At 48.6% G+C, this 16,654-nt stretch overlaps 1 protein-coding gene across 1 annotated transcript in view; it reads left to right on the top strand.

The window, feature by feature from the left end:
* Positions 1 to 13,964, top strand: part of RSRC1 (arginine and serine rich coiled-coil 1) — a 100,306-nt gene extending 86,342 nt beyond the window's left edge. Inside the window, exons 9-11 of the mRNA XM_071438245.1 lie at positions 10,403 to 10,509; positions 11,368 to 11,514; positions 12,264 to 13,964. Coding sequence (XP_071294346.1) covers positions 10,403 to 10,509; positions 11,368 to 11,514; positions 12,264 to 12,356 — 347 coding nt within the window. The 3' untranslated portion in view covers positions 12,357 to 13,964. The remainder of the gene's footprint in view (positions 1 to 10,402; positions 10,510 to 11,367; positions 11,515 to 12,263) is intronic.
* Positions 13,965 to 16,654: the final 2,690 nt, after the last annotated feature.

Below are 16,654 nucleotides of genomic sequence, written 5' to 3'. Positions count from 1 at the left end.
CCCTTTATCCCAGAGTTTGCATTTCCTGGTGCCTTTAACTCAGGATTTGCATTTCCTGGTGCCTTTATCCTGTGATTTACCTTTCCTGGTGCCTTTATCCCAGGATTTGCATTTCCTGGTCCCTTTATCCTGTGATTTGCATTTTCTGGTCCCTTTATTCCAGGATTTGCATTTCCTGGTCCCTTTATCCCAGAGTTTGCATTTCCTGGTGCCTTTAACTCAGGATTTGCATTTCCTGGTGCCTTTATCCTGTGATTTGCATTTTCTGGTCCCTTTATTCCAGGATTTGCATTTCCCAGTGTCCTTATCCCAAAATTTGCATTTCCTGGTGCCTTCATCCCAGAGTTTGCTTTTCCTGGTGCCTTTAACTCAGGATTTGCATTTCCTGGTCCCTTTATCCCAGGATTTGCATTTCCCGGTCCCTTTAATTCAGGATTTGCATTTCCTGGTCCCTTTATCCCAGAATTTGCATTTCCTGGTTGCTTTATCCCAGAGTTTCCATTTCCCAGTCCCTTTATCCTGTGATTTGCATTTCCTGGTCCCTTTATCCCAGGATTTGCATTTCCTGGTCCCTTTATCCCAGGACTTGCATTTCCTGGTTGCTTTATCCCAGAGTTTCCATTTCCCAGTCCCTTTATCCTGTGATTTTCATTTCCTGGTCCCTTTATCCCAGAATTTGCATTTCCTGGTCCCTTTATCCCAGAGTTTCCATTTCCCAGTCCCTTTATCCCAGGACTTGCATTTCCTGGTTGCTTTATCCCAGAGTTTCCATTTCCCAGTCCCTTTATCCCAGGCTTTGTGTTCCTGTGCCTGGCGCGTGCTGTCCCAATGCTGAACTGATTCCTTCTTCCCCCTCCCCAGCCCCGATAAGCTCTGCAACATTTTGATAAACTCCAGGGAAATAATTTTGGCAGCAAATCAGCAGGAGTAGATTTAATTATGGCTCCGAGACCTTTCCCTTTTCTGGCTTAGTGATCCCGAAAGTCCGCGCCTTTCCCTGGGATCCGCGCCCGGCTCCGCTTCCCAATTTGTCCCTCCACACCGTGATAAGCCAAGCAATTACTGCTTTATTGATTTTTCATCAGGGCAAATTTGAAGTTGATTTTTTTCCCTGCAAAGGCAGGGGTGATTAAGTGTTTCCCGTTGGTTCAGTCCCGGAGAGCTCCGTGGCAGAATCCAATATCCTGAGGTCAACCTCTGCAGGGAGATAATTCGGTGTCTTGGCCACGTGTGAGGGAGAGGAATCAGGGCTACAAATGTGAGGGGATATCTGTGGAGACAGTTTAATTTGTTCCATTTATATGAACAAGTCGTGTGGCACATGCTTGGAAAATATCATTTTGAATAGGCTTGGAAATGAGGCCCACGTGGGCAGGGGAGGGAGGGCAGGATGCAAACGAGAGCGGGGATGTGGCTGGGAGACAGCTGGCCCTTCCACAGGGAATAAACCCCGTCCCTGAGGGCCATCCCTGCCTCTTACTGAGCCCTCTGTGCTGCTGGGGTGTCTCTCCTTCAGCAAAAGTGAAATTCTTCAAGTCTTCAGGTCCCTCCAAGCCAAACCATTCCATGGTTCTGTGATTCCATGATTTTGAGTGATGGAGGGGTCATGGAAGCAAAGTTAGAATGTACAAAAAGCCTGGAGGACTTGACTTTTAGAAAATCCCTAAATTATAAATTCTATAAACCCAAATTAAAAGTTCTCATTTTTTTTTAAGATTCCTTTTTAACCTGCTGGCCAGGAGTTCTCACATGAAAAATCTCATCCATGGCCACCACAGAATATCCTGAGCTGGAAGCGACCCCCAGGGATGGTGTGTCCAACCCCAGCCCTGCCCAGGACACCCCAACCCACTGATTTCCCTTCCCACTTCCTTCAGAGAGAGTTAAAAGCCTTTCCCTGGGTGTAATGGATATTAAACCACAGGTTGGACGTGCCAGGAGAAGATTTGCTGGGGTGAGGTCAGTCTGTAATAAGTTAAAGTGCTTTACTCAGCCCTGGATTGGGATGCCCTGAAGTTCATCAGTTACTGCCTGAGCCCCTCATTTATCTTCAGTAAATTTTCCTGAAGTTCATTGTGGTGGCAAAGACCAAACTCAATCTGTTTAATCCCCAAATTATTTCATATGGATAATACATTTAGATGAAGACATGGATTATTTTTTCCCTGCCTCCTCAAAGCTGGAATTTCCAATATTCCTCGTTTTTGCCTCGATAATGGCAGGTTTGGAGCCCCTCCCTGGGTGTCCCTGGTGTGCCAGTGTCACTTCATTAGGCTGACACCAACACCTGGTGTTGTGCTGCTGCTCCCAGGAGGCTGCTCCAGCATCTGGCACTCACTGTGATCTTCTTTTATCTCTGTTTAATCTTCAGATTGCTGGGTTGGAATTGAAAGGGGGCAGGAACAAATCAAGGGGAAAACAAAAAATGCCAAGTTTGGGTGCAGTGGCAGAGTGTGGCTTGTTAGGAGGAGCAGCCACGTGAGGAAATGAGAGATGGGAAGGGCAAGGGGAGTTTGGGGTCTTGGCCACTCTGTGTGTCCAGAGCTGAGGGAGAGGGAATTGGAAAGGGGATCAATGGCCCCCCAAGGATAATGGCTGCTGGGGAAATCAATTCCTGGCTTTTTATTAAAGCTGCTCTAATTAATAATCACTTCTGAATGAGTTCCTTAAATTTTGCCTTGCTTTGTGCCTGCCCATCATCCTCTGGCCCTTTGTATTCCAGAGTTCCCTCTTTGGCTTCCTTGCTTTCCCTGGAGAGGATCCCAAAGCGATCCCAATGTCCTGGAGCTGCTGCAGCCCCTCTGGAGCCAGGCTGGGGCACCTGGGGGGGCTCACCTGGACAGGAGCAGCTCCAGGGAGAGCTCAGAGCCCCTGGCAGGGCCTGAAGGGGCTCCAGGAGAGCTGCAGAGGGACTGGGGACAAGGATGGAGGGACAGGAGCCAGGGAATGGCTCCCAGTGCCAGAGGGCAGGGATGGGTGGGAGATTGGGAATTGGGAATTCCTGGCTGGGATGGGATTCCCAGAGCAGCTGGGGCTGCCCCTGCATCCCTGGCAGTGCCCAAGGCCAGGCTGGATGAGCTTGGAGCACCCTGGGGCAGTGGGAGGTGTCCCTGCCATGGCAGGGGTGGGAATTAAATGATCTTTAAGTTCCTTCCCACCCAAAGCATTCCATGAATCTTTAAAAATATCAAAGTATATTTGAAGCTGATATTTGAGTGATTTTATTTCAGCAATCACAGCTGGTGTCATTAAAGTTTTACTGTTCTGCAAGTGAAACAGAAATTTATGATCTCCCTAACAGGGAAATTTATGGTTTATTTTTACAAATTAAAAGTCTTGAAACTGTCTTCAAATTTCAAGATGAGAAACAAATCTGATTTCTGTACCTCATTAATGTTGTGTGTTTCCCTGTCATCTCCATGGCATTTATTTGTGCTAAAGGAGAAGGCACTTAAGGGAATGGGGTTGTAAAAACCATCATGGAATTGCTTATTGGGCTTCAGTCAGTGGAAACACAAATTTATGGCTACATATTGAAAAGCTGTTTCTAAAGGGCAAATAGACAGGGGTGTGTGGGGAAATAAATAGGAGTGTATGGAACAAAACTCCAGACCACAATCCCTGGTGTGGGGAATTTTATTTTGATAAAAATCAGGGTTTTGTGGATCTGGGCCCATTCCAGAAGGGTGTTTTTCTGGGAATCTGTGGGGTGAGCATGAGAGTTCACTGGGAATTTTCCTCTTTAGGCTGGCTAAGGACTAGATAAACTGGGAGTTTGGAGGTGGATGATATTTTATTGGTGCTGGGCAGACCTTGAGCTGGAGTGAGTGACTTTATTCCATGTCCCAGCTAAAGGTTGGGAAGGAAACAGAAAAATAATTTGAACCAAGCAGCATTTCCTAGTGTGCCTTTCCTAAAGTGCATTTCCTAAAGTGTCTGGGGGCAGCCAGAGGTGGCTGGAGCTGCTGTGCCTTTCCCCTGATGGGGTCCCCAGCATCAGAGTGGGAACAAAGGGCCTCGTGTGCATCCCACAGGACACAGGATCCCTTGGGAGGGCTCTGTGGGGTCACCACGCACTGGCACAGCCCAGGGGGAAAGAAAGGAGCCATGGGCAGGTGCCAGCAGCACCTTTTGAAGTGACAACACCAAGTGATCCCTGGAAAAGCTGGAGAGCCTCCAAGCTGCAGCCCTGCTGTCCTGCACGCTCTCCCACAGCTTATTCCCACTACACTGCAGCACATTTTTCCCTGTATCCATTGCAGGATCCCCTTTTCCTGTCATTGCTCTGCTGTTGGATCCTGGGCTCCAGCAGCAGAGGCAGGAATTCTCACTCTGCCTGGGTCAGTGTGGGTTTGAACGTGGGCAAATCTCTCTGTAGGAAATGTCCATGTGGGATCCCCACTGGTGAGTCTGTACCTCCAGCACAGAGGTTATTTGGGATGGAGGTATGGAAGAGATAGAAGCAGGCAGTAATTGCCTTTAAGATCAGAGCACAAAGCATTACCTTGGATTTTACAAGGCCAGTGAGCAACAAAAGAGCAGTAATTTATGAGCTCAGCGTAAAAGAAGAGCATAATTGCATTAAAAATTAATGCTAATGAACACTAAAATGGGGAAGGTGGTTATGATGAAAGTTTGGATTCATCTTCCCCGGGTTGAATGATGGCTGGTGCCTTGATTAATGGCTTAATTTCTATCAATTAGCGGGGAGAAATCTCCACTGAGACAAGGGTAAATTGAGCATTGAATTACAGGCCTGGCTTTGTGTGCCCAGGCAGGAGCACGGCGGGCTCAGCGACAAACACGGGGTGGCCACAGCTCCTGCACAATTCCCTGTGCCACAGATCCTGCACAATTCCCTGGCCACAGATCCTGCACAATTCCCTGTGCCACAGATCCTGCACAATTCCCTGTCCACAGCTCCTGCACAATTCCCTGTCCACAGCTCCTGCACAACTCCCTGTGCCACAGATCCTGCACAATTCCCTGGCCACAGATCCTGCACAATTCCCTGTCCACAGCTCCTGCACAATTCCCTGTGCCACAGATCCTGCACAATTCCCTGGGCCACAGATCCTGCACAATTCCCTGGCCACAGATCCTGCACAATTCCCTGTGACACAGATCCTGCACAATTCCCTGGGCCACAGATCCTGCACAATTCCCTGGGCCAGGTCTGTGCCCACCCCTCTGCTGAGAGCAGGGTTCTTGCCCAGGATGGTCTCAAAAATACCCCAGGAAGCCCAAAAATGGGGGTGCATGGGTGAGAGGAGGGCAGTGGGGAAGGCACACAGGACGTGCAGGGCTCCAGCAGGAATTTCACCTTATTAAGTTCAAAGTTCTTAAATTCATAGATGTTTTCTTAAATTTAAGGTTCTTAAATTCAGAGCTCACCTGCTGAACTTTCCCCTCCTGTTTTCTGCTGCATTTTATACCTAATGCTTCCAGGTCTGTAAAAGAAAAGCTGTTAGTGTCCAGACTTGGTTTAAAATCCTATAAAAATGAGGTTATTATCACTATAATGTATCAAACCAGCAAACTTAGAGTGGTCTGGTACTCTTTGTAGTACTCTCTGTAGTATTATCTGTAGTAAGTACCACAGTGCTCACAAAATACTATTTTTAATATATTTTAATGATCACCTCATTTTCACAGGATGTTAAAACAAACCTGGACAAAGTTTTTTCATTATTTTGCATTTTTCCAACCTTATTTGTAAATCCTGTGTGCTCCCCATAGTAAATAGATGCTGGAGTACACCCAGCTTGCTACTTTAAGAACTTTAATTGTATTTTTCAAGTGCTTGCAGTGAAGTTGGGAGCAGAGGAATGAGCAGGCCGAGCTTTCTCTGCCCAGTTTCTATTTTTGGGGTGTATTTATTGTTCCTGTGACTATGGCTGGGAAATCCTTCCCAGCTGGGAAAGAGTGTGGGAGCAGAGCCCAGGGATCGGGGAGTGGGAATGGGAAATATCTGGGATGACTTGTGGGAGGGATGAGGGGGATGGAAGCTGATCCCAAAATCTGAGATGGGTCCTGCAGGGATGGATGGATCCCGCAGGGATGGATGGATGGATCAGATCCTGCAGGAATGGATGGATCCCGCAGGGATGGATGGATCAGATCCTGCAGGGATGGATGGATCCCGCAGGGATGGATGGATCAGATCCTGCAGGGATGGATGGATGGATCAGATCCTGCAGGAATGGATGGATCCCGCAGGGATGGATGGATCAGATCCTGCAGGGATGGATGGATGGATCAGATCCCGCAGGGATGGATGGATCAGATCCTGCAGGGATGGATGGATGGATCAGATCCCGCAGGGATGGATGGATCAGATCCTGCAGGGATGGATGGATGGATCAGATCCCGCAGGGATGGATGGATCAGATCCTGCAGGGATGGATGGATGGATCAGATCCCGCAGGGATGGATGGATCAGATCCTGCAGGGATGGATGGATGGATCAGATCCCGCAGGGATGGATGGATCAGATCCTGCAGGGATGGATGGATGGATCAGATCCCGCAGGGATGGATGGATCAGATCCTGCAGGGATGGATGGATCAGATCCTGCAGGGATGGATGGATCAGATCCTGCAGGGATGGATGGATCAGATCCTGCAGGGATGGATGGATCAGATCCTGCAGGGATGGATGGATCAGATCCCGCAGGGATGGATGGGTGGATCCTGCAGGGATGGATGGATCAGATCCCACAGGGATGGATGGATCAGATCCCGCAGGGATGGATGGATCCCGCAGGGATGGATGGATCAGATCCCGCAGGGATGGATGGATGGGTCAGATCCCGCAGGGATGGATGGATGGATGGATCAGATCCCGCAGGGATGGATGGATCAGATCCCGCAGGGATGGATGGATGGGTCAGATCCCGCAGGGATGGATGGATGGATCAGATCCCACAGGGATGGATGGATCAGATCCTGCAGGGATGGATGGATCCCGCAGGGATGGATGGATCAGATCCCGCAGGGATGGATGGATCCCGCAGGGATGGATGGATCAGATCCCGCAGGGATGGATGGATGGATCGGATCCCGCAGGGATGGATGGATCCAATCCCGCAGGGATGGATGGATGGATCAGATCCCGCAGGGATGGATGGATGGATCCCGCAGGGATGGATGGATGGATCAGATCCTGCAGGGATGGATGGATGGATCCCGCAGGGATGGATGGATGGATCAGATCCCGCAGGGATGGATGGATGGATCAGGTCCCGCAGGGATGGATGGATGGATGGGTCCCGCAGGGATGGATGGGTCAGATCCCGCAGGGATGGATCAGATCCCACAGGGATGGATGGATCAGATCCCGCAGGGATGGATGGATGGATCAGATCCCGCAGGGATGGATGGATGGATCAGATCCTGCAGGGATGGATGGATCAGATCCCGCAGGGATGGATGGATGGATCAGATCCCACAGGGATGGATGGATCAGATCCCGCAGGGTTGGATGGATGGATCAGATCCCGCAGGGATGGATGGATGGATCAGATCCTGCAGGGATGGATGGATGGATCAGGTCCCGCAGGGTTGCTCCGCTCGGGGCATCCTCGGGCTCGCCGGCCGCGGCTCCGGCGCTGTTGAGTGAGGCGGTGCCTCCCTCTAACGGCAGCGGAGCCCGGCCGGGAAACGGGACCGGCGGCAGGAGATCCCGGGGAATAGCCCGGGAAATATCCCGGGAAATATCCCAGCAGGTATCCCGGGATAGCCCCGCTCCGGCCGGGAATGCTGCGGCCAGGGCTTGTGGCCATGGGACGGGGCTGGGCCCCTCGGGATTTGGGAGGGCTCCCCTCGGAGAGGGGCTCCAGGGAGGGGCTCCAGGGGGCATCTCCAGGAAAGTTCTCCAGGAAAGTTCTCCAGGGGGTTCTCCAGGGAATCTCTCCAGGAAAGTTCTCCAGGGAGGTTTTCCAGGGAGGGTCTCCAGGGAGCTCCCAAAGGATTTGAGGCAGGAGAATCCCCTGAGAACAGAGCCCCAAGGTTGGTGAAGTCCAGAGGTGACAGAGCCACAGTGAGTCCCACCTGTACTGCTGGATTTTCCTCCTTTTCCCAGTGCTTTGAGCAAAATCCAGGATCTCCCACAGCCAGGGAGGTTTTTGTGTCATCCACTGCAAATTACCCAGGCAAAACTTCATTTTTCTTTAATTTGTCAGCTTGTGCAGCTTGAGTAAAACTGGGATCAATTAAAAACCATGGGATGTGTGAAAACCCAGAGCTCTGTAAGGCATCTGGATAAAAATATCACTTCCAATAACCCCAAATAAAATGGGATCAAAGGGGAAATATTTTCTGCTGTAGTTGTTTGTTTAGTCTGGGATCTGGGGGTGTTTCCTTCTTTTAATCCTCAACTCAAAAGAGCAAGAAAAAATAGCAGCTTTTTTCCATATTTCAAAGCTTTTTATGTAAAATGTGTTATATTTTAAAATTAAATTAACCCCTTAAATCTAATTAGTAAAATAGGAAGAAACAGATTCTGAGGAATATTTGAGGTTTTTTGTAATTTCTTTGATTCTGGAGTTAGACCTGCTTGAAAAAATCTCTTTAAGTTCATGTTCATGGTCAGGATTATGGATAAGCAATGAATCCATAAAAATTTACACTCAGAGATTATCCAAAAAATATTTAAAACATGTTTTTGTTTAATGGATCTTTCATAAGATATTATTGGTCATTTAATGCTTCTATTTTGGTGATTTTAAAACTCTTAGTGGAATAAATTTTGTCTTTAAGGAAAAAATGAGAATATTTTAGGCAGAGCTCACAGGGAAGTTTTCCTTTCACCTGATTTGTAGAATCACAGAATTCCCTGTTTGTTTTCCTTTTATCTGATTCTCTGCTGTTTCTAATTATTGTGTGTGTAGTGTTTTGGGGTGGCATCGAGAGAACTCCAGCCCATTTTAGTTCTCAAGTGACATTCCAGCCCAACTCCATAGGAATTTACAGCTTTAAAGCTGGGTGTGTATGTTTATACACGGGAGGAGAGCAATAGGTGGAAATGGAGAATTGTAAAATACTGAATTACCCCTGAAGGATGATGATGTTCCCAGGTAAAATGGGAAGGCTCCCCCTGCCAAGGTGACAGGGCTGGAAATTGTGCCTGCTGCTGGAATCACCTTTTTATTAAAAACCAGCCCTAATCCAAGATTTAGTCCCTTTAATTCCACCCTAACAGGGTGAAAAGACTCACGGTGCACTGAGTTAGTATTGATTTTTTTTTGTCTGAAGCCTGGGAGCTTTCTGACTCCATTATTTTTGATTTTCCTATGAAATACATATCCTTGCTCCTGACAGCTGACAAACAACAGCTGGAAGTCGTTTTATCTCCCCATAATGTGTTTGTCAAAACTCCCCTGCACTAATGGGCTCTGCTTCCTCCAGTCCATTTTCCCCTGTTAATGTCACTGATGTCATTGGCAGCTTTTAGTGATTTTTGCCCCTTCCCTAATTTGTCATTCCCATCATTTTGTGCAGGATCTGGGTGGGATCCTGGAGCTGCCTGGGATTTGGTGATGCTGGAGCTGAGCTGTGGATTTGAAATCTCCTTTTTCTGCCTGTCTATGCCTGGCTTTAATCAGAATCCTTTATTTACCCTCAGACCAGGTGTATCCAAAACCTCAGTGAATTCTGATTCCCTCTCCTTTGATTTATCCCAAAAATCCTTGGCAATCTTTTTTACTTTTAAAGGAGGTTTCAGCACCAAGGCAGCAGGACTTGCAAACACAGGTTTAAATGTAGCAAATTCTTTTTTTCCTTCCAAATCCACCAAAACATCAGGCTTGAAGTTGTATTTATGGTCTTTGCTGTAGTGCAGCTCCTGTCAGCTTAGAATTATGGGATGGTTTGTGTTGGAAGGACCTTAAATCCCATCCAGGGAAGGGACAGGGGCACCTCCCACTGCCCCAGGTGCTCCAGCCCCAGTGTCCAGCCTGGCCTTGGGCACTGCCAGGGATGCAGGGGCAGCCCCAGCTGCTCTGGGAATCCCATCCCAGCCAGGAATTCCCAATTCCCAATCTCCCACCCATCCCTGCCCTCTGGCACTGGGAGCCATTCCCTGGCTCCTGTCCCTCCATCCTTGTCCCCAGTCCCTCTGCAGCTCTCCTGGAGCCCCTTCAGGCCCTGCCAGGGGCTCTGAGCTCTCCTTGGAGCCTTTTCTTCCCCAGCAATCCCACAAACCCTCAGGTCAGCATTTGGAATGTTCCCATCCTCACTGCTGTTATTTTTACTCAGAGCTTTTCCCTTGCAACAGAAGATTTTGGGCTGCACTGCACCAGCAGGTTTTCCTGGTGTGTCCCAAAATCTCCTCCAGGGACAGGGCCTGGCTCCCAGGATTTCATCAATCCCACAAATCCCACAAATCCCACCTTCCTGTGCAGACCAAGCCACCCTCCTGGACCAAGTGAAGCGAGTGAAGGAGATCGAAGCCATCGAGAGCGACGCCTTCGTCCCACAGACCTTCAGGTCCAGCAAAGAAGTCAAAAAGGTACATTTTCCTTCCAAAAGGGACATTTTCCTTCCAAAAGGGGCATTTTCCTTCCAAAAGGGACATTTTCCTTCCAAAAGGGACATTTTGAGTCCCTCACTTGCTGCATTATCCTCTCAGAGCCAGGAGGAAGCTGCACTATTAAGATTTTCCATCGATAAAAGAGCATCAACGTTGAGAGCCTCAAATCCACCTGAAATCCCACCAAGGACTCCCTGATGGTCTCAGGGTGGGCTCAGGGAATTTAAATGTGGCAGAATTTAAGGAAATGACCTGGTTTGAATACTTTTGTTACAAGAAGCAGAAGAATTCAAATCCCAAAGTAATCACATTTACTTTGTAATTAAAATGGAGATGATTTAATGCTGCTTACCTAAAGCCAGACTTTAAGTCTGTGTTTATTCCCGAAAAGAAGCAGCTTGGTTTTCAATCAGCTTTCCAGAAACCCAACAGGAGACATCCAGATCCCAGGATTTCCCTGAATTTTGGCCAGCAGGTGTTGCAGGGAGCTGGTGAGGGCTGTGTTCATTTTCCCACCTGGCAGAGAGTGTTTGGAATTAGCCCTGGTTGCTTCCCCAGGAATGTGCAATTTGTTTTTCTAGAAATCCCCAAGAATCTGGTGCAGCTTCTTCAGGAAGTGATCCAAAACCCCAGTGGTGCAGTTTTTCCAGCTCTCCCCCTACACCTTGTGTTTGTCACTTCATGTCCTTTGTCCTTGTCCAGTGTGTCCCACTGAGGATGCTGAGTATCCATGAGGATCCTTTCAGGGAAGACAGCCAAGTGCTGGCTTAAAATACTGCCATAGTTGGGAATATTGGAATAAAACACTCCAGTTTTGTGTGTTTGCTTCTTTTCCAGTCAGCAGAACCTCCTGAGCTCCAGCAGGAGCCTGTGAATGTGGGAGCAGGAGCCACCGAGGCAGCTGCTGCTGAGAAGGAGCCTCCAGCTGCCAGCATCCCCACTGCCATCAAGTACCAGGACGACAATTCCTTAGCACACCCAAATGTGAGTGTTTATCCCATCTTTGTAGCCAGAATTTATCCCACCCTTGGCTTTAGAGCAGCCCCTGGGATGAGAGCAGGGTTGTGGGACCCCACAGCTCCCCACAAAATCCCTGCTCTGGGATAAAGAGATCCCATTCCTCCCACCTCCCAGCAGAGCAATCCCACAGGAGCTTCAGCAGCAGTTTTGGAGCTGTAAATGAATTTTGTCATAAAATATAATTAATGTAACATTGGGGAATTTAGGATAAATAAAAATTCAAGACAAATTGGTTTCTGTAGTTGGAAACCTGGTGGAAAACTCAGAACTTGCCCACTTTGCCAACTTGCAAAGTTTTAAACATGGGACAGACTTCAGATGATTTTAAATCATTGTGGCTGAACTTGAGCAAATCCCTCTGGAAGAGCTTTAGAGGGAAATAAAAGGGTTTTTAAGAATTAGCAAGTTAAAAATGATTTGCAGTGAAGCAATCAGAGTGGGTTCTGTAGAATGGCCACAGAACAGAGATCAGCACATGTCAGTGATGCATTGCCCTGCAGCTTTGCCTCTCCTGTAATTAGGATCTTTAAGACCCCTCCCAAGCCCAACTGTTTGGGGATTCCCTGAACAGTCCCTGCTGTTATTGATGTTTTGGGCTCACCTTTGTCTCTGACCCCCTGAGCTTTTCCTGTGGGCCTGAGGCAGTGCTGGGTGCTCCAGGAGATGGTCACAGACCCGGAGTTCCTGACTGTGCCCTTTCCTCCCCGTGGCAGCTGTTCATGGAGAAGGCAGAGGCTGAGGAGAAGTGGTTCCAGAGGCTGGTGGCTCTGCGCCAGGAGAGGCTGATGGGGAGCCCCGTGGCCTGACAGCCCCCAGGAGCATCCCAGGCCCTTCCCTCACTCTGGGAGCTCCACACTCAGCTCCTCTTCTTGTCTCTTAGAGGAGATCTCAGTGAGCTGGGCAGGCAGGGAGGGTTTCACCTGGAAAACCAGGAATCTTCTGTCCTGCTCCACCTGGAGAGTCAAGAATGTCCTGCCCTGCTCCACCTGGATACCTGGGAATGTTCTGTCCTGGTTCCCCTGAATACCAGGAATGTTCTGCCCTGCTCCACCTGGAGAGTCAAGAATGTCCTTGCCCTGCTCCACTTGGATACCTGGGAATGTTCTGTCCTGGTTCCCCTGAATACCAGGAATGTTCTGCCCTGCTCCACCTGGATAACTGGGAATGTTCTGTCCTGGTTCCCCTGCATAACCAGGAATGTCCTGCCCTGCTCCACCTGGATAACTGGGAATCTTTTGTACTGGTTCCCCTGCATAACCAGGAATGTCCTGCCCTGGTTCTCTCCAAACTCACTGCTGGAGATGGGCAGGGCAGCACAGCTGGGAGAATTTCCTTTTTTTGGAGGGAATTCCTCAGGTGAAGAACACCTGGCAGCCCATGAAATACCATTTTATCCCTCCCAATGAAATACCATTTTATCCCTCCCAATGAAATACCATTTTATCCCTCCCAATGAAATACCATTTTATCCCTCCCAACCCAGAAAGTTTCATGGAGCCAGGCAGGAACTGGGAGCTGAGGGCTGGGCCAGTGAGGGATGTGTGGAGCCATCCCTGTCCTGCAGCTGGAGAGGATCCAGGCTCCATCCCTGTCATCCCCTCCTCCTGGGGGAATCCTGTCCCTGGATGTGTTCATCCCTCTGCTCCCAGTTCCTCACTCTGGGGGAAATGCTCCACGTTTCCTTGAGCATCTGCCACTACTGCAGCTCCAGATGGGGAATTTTATCAACTGATCATTTCTGTAATTCCCAAATGATGGAATTATCACACACCTGCTTCTGGGCAGGGGCTGTTCCCAGCCCATGGAGCTCCCTTGGGCCAGCTGGGACTTTCCAATAATCAAAGTTTAGTCTGAACATCTGAATTTAGCCTGGACAAACTTCCACAAAAATCTGCCCATCATCCATCTAAGTGCAGGGAGTCAACCCAATCAAATCAATAAAACACAAAAGCGTTTCTTCAGCAAAGCTGGGAGGAAATGGTCACATCAGGAGAGGAGAAAACTGAGCCCCAGCTCTGGATGTGCTCCCTGGAACTGCCCTGCACCAGCATTCCCTTGGGAAGCTGCTTTTGGCATTTTTCCTCCTGGTTCTCAGATCTGTGGTGATAAAAAATGGAGGCTGACTCTGCAGATGGACTTTGGTTGTTTTATTTTTTATTTTAGATCCTGGATGTAAAATGAAAATGTATTGAATTTGCATTCTGACATTTTTACTTCCTTTATGAAGTGTTAGTTTGACTTTTATCCTGCATCAAAATATTCCAAGACCTTGTCTGCAGGAAAAAGTGGGAAAAAATTTGTTTCCCTTGTTTCATTTCAGCATTTTAAAATGGTAATATTTGTCATTGCTGCGTTTTCTCATCACCTTTTATGTTTCTTTCATAGAAAATAAAAACTGTTTGATGTCCATGGAAGGTCCAGGTGTAAATTCCTCTTTTCATGCATTGTGTTGGATAATTTTGGTGCTTTTATTTGATGTAAAATGATTCCTTTTATTGGCAGCCCTGTAGAATATTAGAAAATGTTACAATAGGCTGTAAATAGATTTATAGTAGAGTTTGCTTATTTATTTATTGTTTATTAATCAACATCTAAATTTGCTGGAGGAGATTTGGGAGCAAGAGCTGGAAAGAAAATGGAAATAACATTTAGATAATTTAAATAAGTTAAAATCAATAAATTAAAATAATTTAAATAAAATAAATTAATAAATTTTTAAATGTTTAGATAACATTTAAATACACTACCTAAATGTTTAGATAGCATTAAAAACATTACCTAAATTTAAATTTAGGTAATTTAAATAACATTTAGAAAATTTAGCTGAATTATTCCAGACACCACTGGAAACATGGAGCAAATCAGGATAAAGTTGTTTTCTATCATTCCAGAAGCAGCTCAGTGATCAGACTGCCCATGAATTCCTCAGGACTGTGCTCTTTCCATGGAATAACAACTTGGGTGTTGCCTCAGGGGGGTCATTGAAGGGGGATTTTTCTGGTTTCTTACCCTGCCAGTCCCTGCCTGGCTGGGAGTGCTCAGGATGGTGCCAGCAGTGCCAGCCCTGCAGAGGGGTCCCTGCTCCATGGGGGCTCCCATGGCCCTGGCAGAGCCCTCAGCACCTGAGGGGTGGGTGGTGTTTGCTGGGGTCCCCTGAGCCTGCAGAGCTCCAGCCTCCATTCCCACCAGGAAAGGTCCCTGCTCCTCATCCCTCAGCAGCTCCACTCTGGGATCACTGCCTGCAAAGGAGCTGGGGGTGCTTTTTAACTGGTTTCAAATAATCTCTTTGTTGTTGGTACGTTATTTCAGGAGGGTTCTGCTGCTCAGATGATGCTGTCCAAGAAAGCCCTCCTGGCCAGGAGATCAGGTGTTGCTCCTCCTGCTCCAGTCACTCCAGCAGGGCAGCACTGGGTGAGCCCAGGGCCTCTGCCCAGCTGTAACCCAAACCCAGCCCTCTGCATGATGACAGTTTTCCATTTGTCAGCTTACAAGGAGGGAGTTATTTTTAGTGGGGATCCTTGAACTCCAGAAACCTTTGTGAGGAGGGATCAGCTGGAACCTGGGGCTGAACCCAGGGCTGGGGGGACTCCTCAGCCTGAAAGTGATACAGACCCTAAACCCACAGTGAACCAGGGTTGAAAATACTCCCCCCTTGTAGTTTGGACTCAGGGCAGCACTGCCTGGTTGGTGTTTCCCAGCTTGGGCTGGAAATGGCTCAGTGGCCCCGAGTCCCTCTGGAATTGCCACACAGGGGACGCTGCTGGCTCCTCTTCCTAGGAGGAAGGACAGGGCAGGGAGGTGCTCCCAGCCCAGCTCCCACATTCCAGGGGCTCTGCTCCCATCCCACAACAAATCTGGAGCTGCTGGAGAGAGCCCAGAGGAATCCATGGAGCTGCTGCAGGGCTGGAGCCCCTCTGGAGCCAGGCTGGCAGAGCTGGGGGTGCTCACCTGGAGAGGAGAAGCTCCAGGGAGAGCTCAGAACCCCTGGCAGGGCCTGAAGGGGCTCCAGGAGAGCTGCAGAGGGACTGGGGACAAGGATGGAGGGACAGGAGCCAGGGAATGGCTCCCAGTGCCAGAGGGCAGGGATGGGTGGGAGATTGGGAATTGGGAATTCCTGGCTGGGATGGGATTCCCAGAGCAGCTGGGGCTGCCCCTGCATCCCTGGCAGTGCCCAAGGCCAGGCTGGATGAGGTTGGAACACCTGGGACAGTGAGAGGTGTCCCTGCCATGGATGGGATGAGAATTAAATGATCTTTAAGTTCCTTCCCACCCAAAGCATTCCATGGTTCTCTGATTCTGTACCAGTGAATTTTAACAGTATTTTGTTAGAAATTCTTGTTGTCTTATTTCAGGCCTTGTACAAATGCCTGAACTGGGCAACTGGGAGCTGAAGAGATATTTAAATCAAATATTAATGTCCATGTTCTTGCACATCTCCCTGCAGTCCTTTCTTTTATGTGTCATTTACCAACAATTTATCAGCAGCTGCCTTGGCAGAAGCTGATGTCACCTCTGGACTGAAATCAGCTCTGGAACAGCACAGTCCAAAGGCCTCTCCCACTAAAAATCCATTGAAACCTCTGGAAACTGCAGAGCAGCTCTGAGCCCACCTGGAAGGGAGCAGCTGCAGGGGTGAGGACATTTCTCATTTCTGCCAATGCGTGGGAAATGGAAACAGGAGCTGCTGGGGATGGAGCCCTGCTGGCCTGAGCCCTCTCAGGTTTCCTTCAACCTTGCTCCTGACATTGCTGGGCAGAGAATGGAGCAGGGCCCCCAGGTGCTCCCATTTCTCCCAAAACAGTTGGGAAATCCCTATTTTTACTAATTCTGCTGTTTCTCACTAGCTGGGTAAGCAGAGCTAAATGTTTGGACGTTTGGGGCTGCAAGAAATGTAATTAAGAAGTAATTGTGTAATAAAAGCTGAGTTTTTCTCCAGTGAGCAGTGAAACCTCTCCTGGCTGCTGAGAGCTGACAATTTATCCCTGCCCTGCCTGTGCAATCAGCCAGAACCTGAGCTGGGAACTCGATGTTGTGATAACTTGTACCCTCAGCTTGTCCAGGACTAATTGGAACATGGGATTAATGGGATCTGCTGAAGCAGCAG

The sequence above is a fragment of the Agelaius tricolor genome, unplaced genomic scaffold (genome assembly GCF_023055355.1).
Source record: "Agelaius tricolor isolate 1412-34295 unplaced genomic scaffold, bAgeTri1.0.p SCAF_12, whole genome shotgun sequence".
NCBI classification, from domain to species: Eukaryota; Metazoa; Chordata; class Aves; order Passeriformes; family Icteridae; genus Agelaius; species Agelaius tricolor.
Note: the sequence above shows the minus strand (reverse complement) of the source record. Positions and strands in the feature narration are given on the sequence as shown.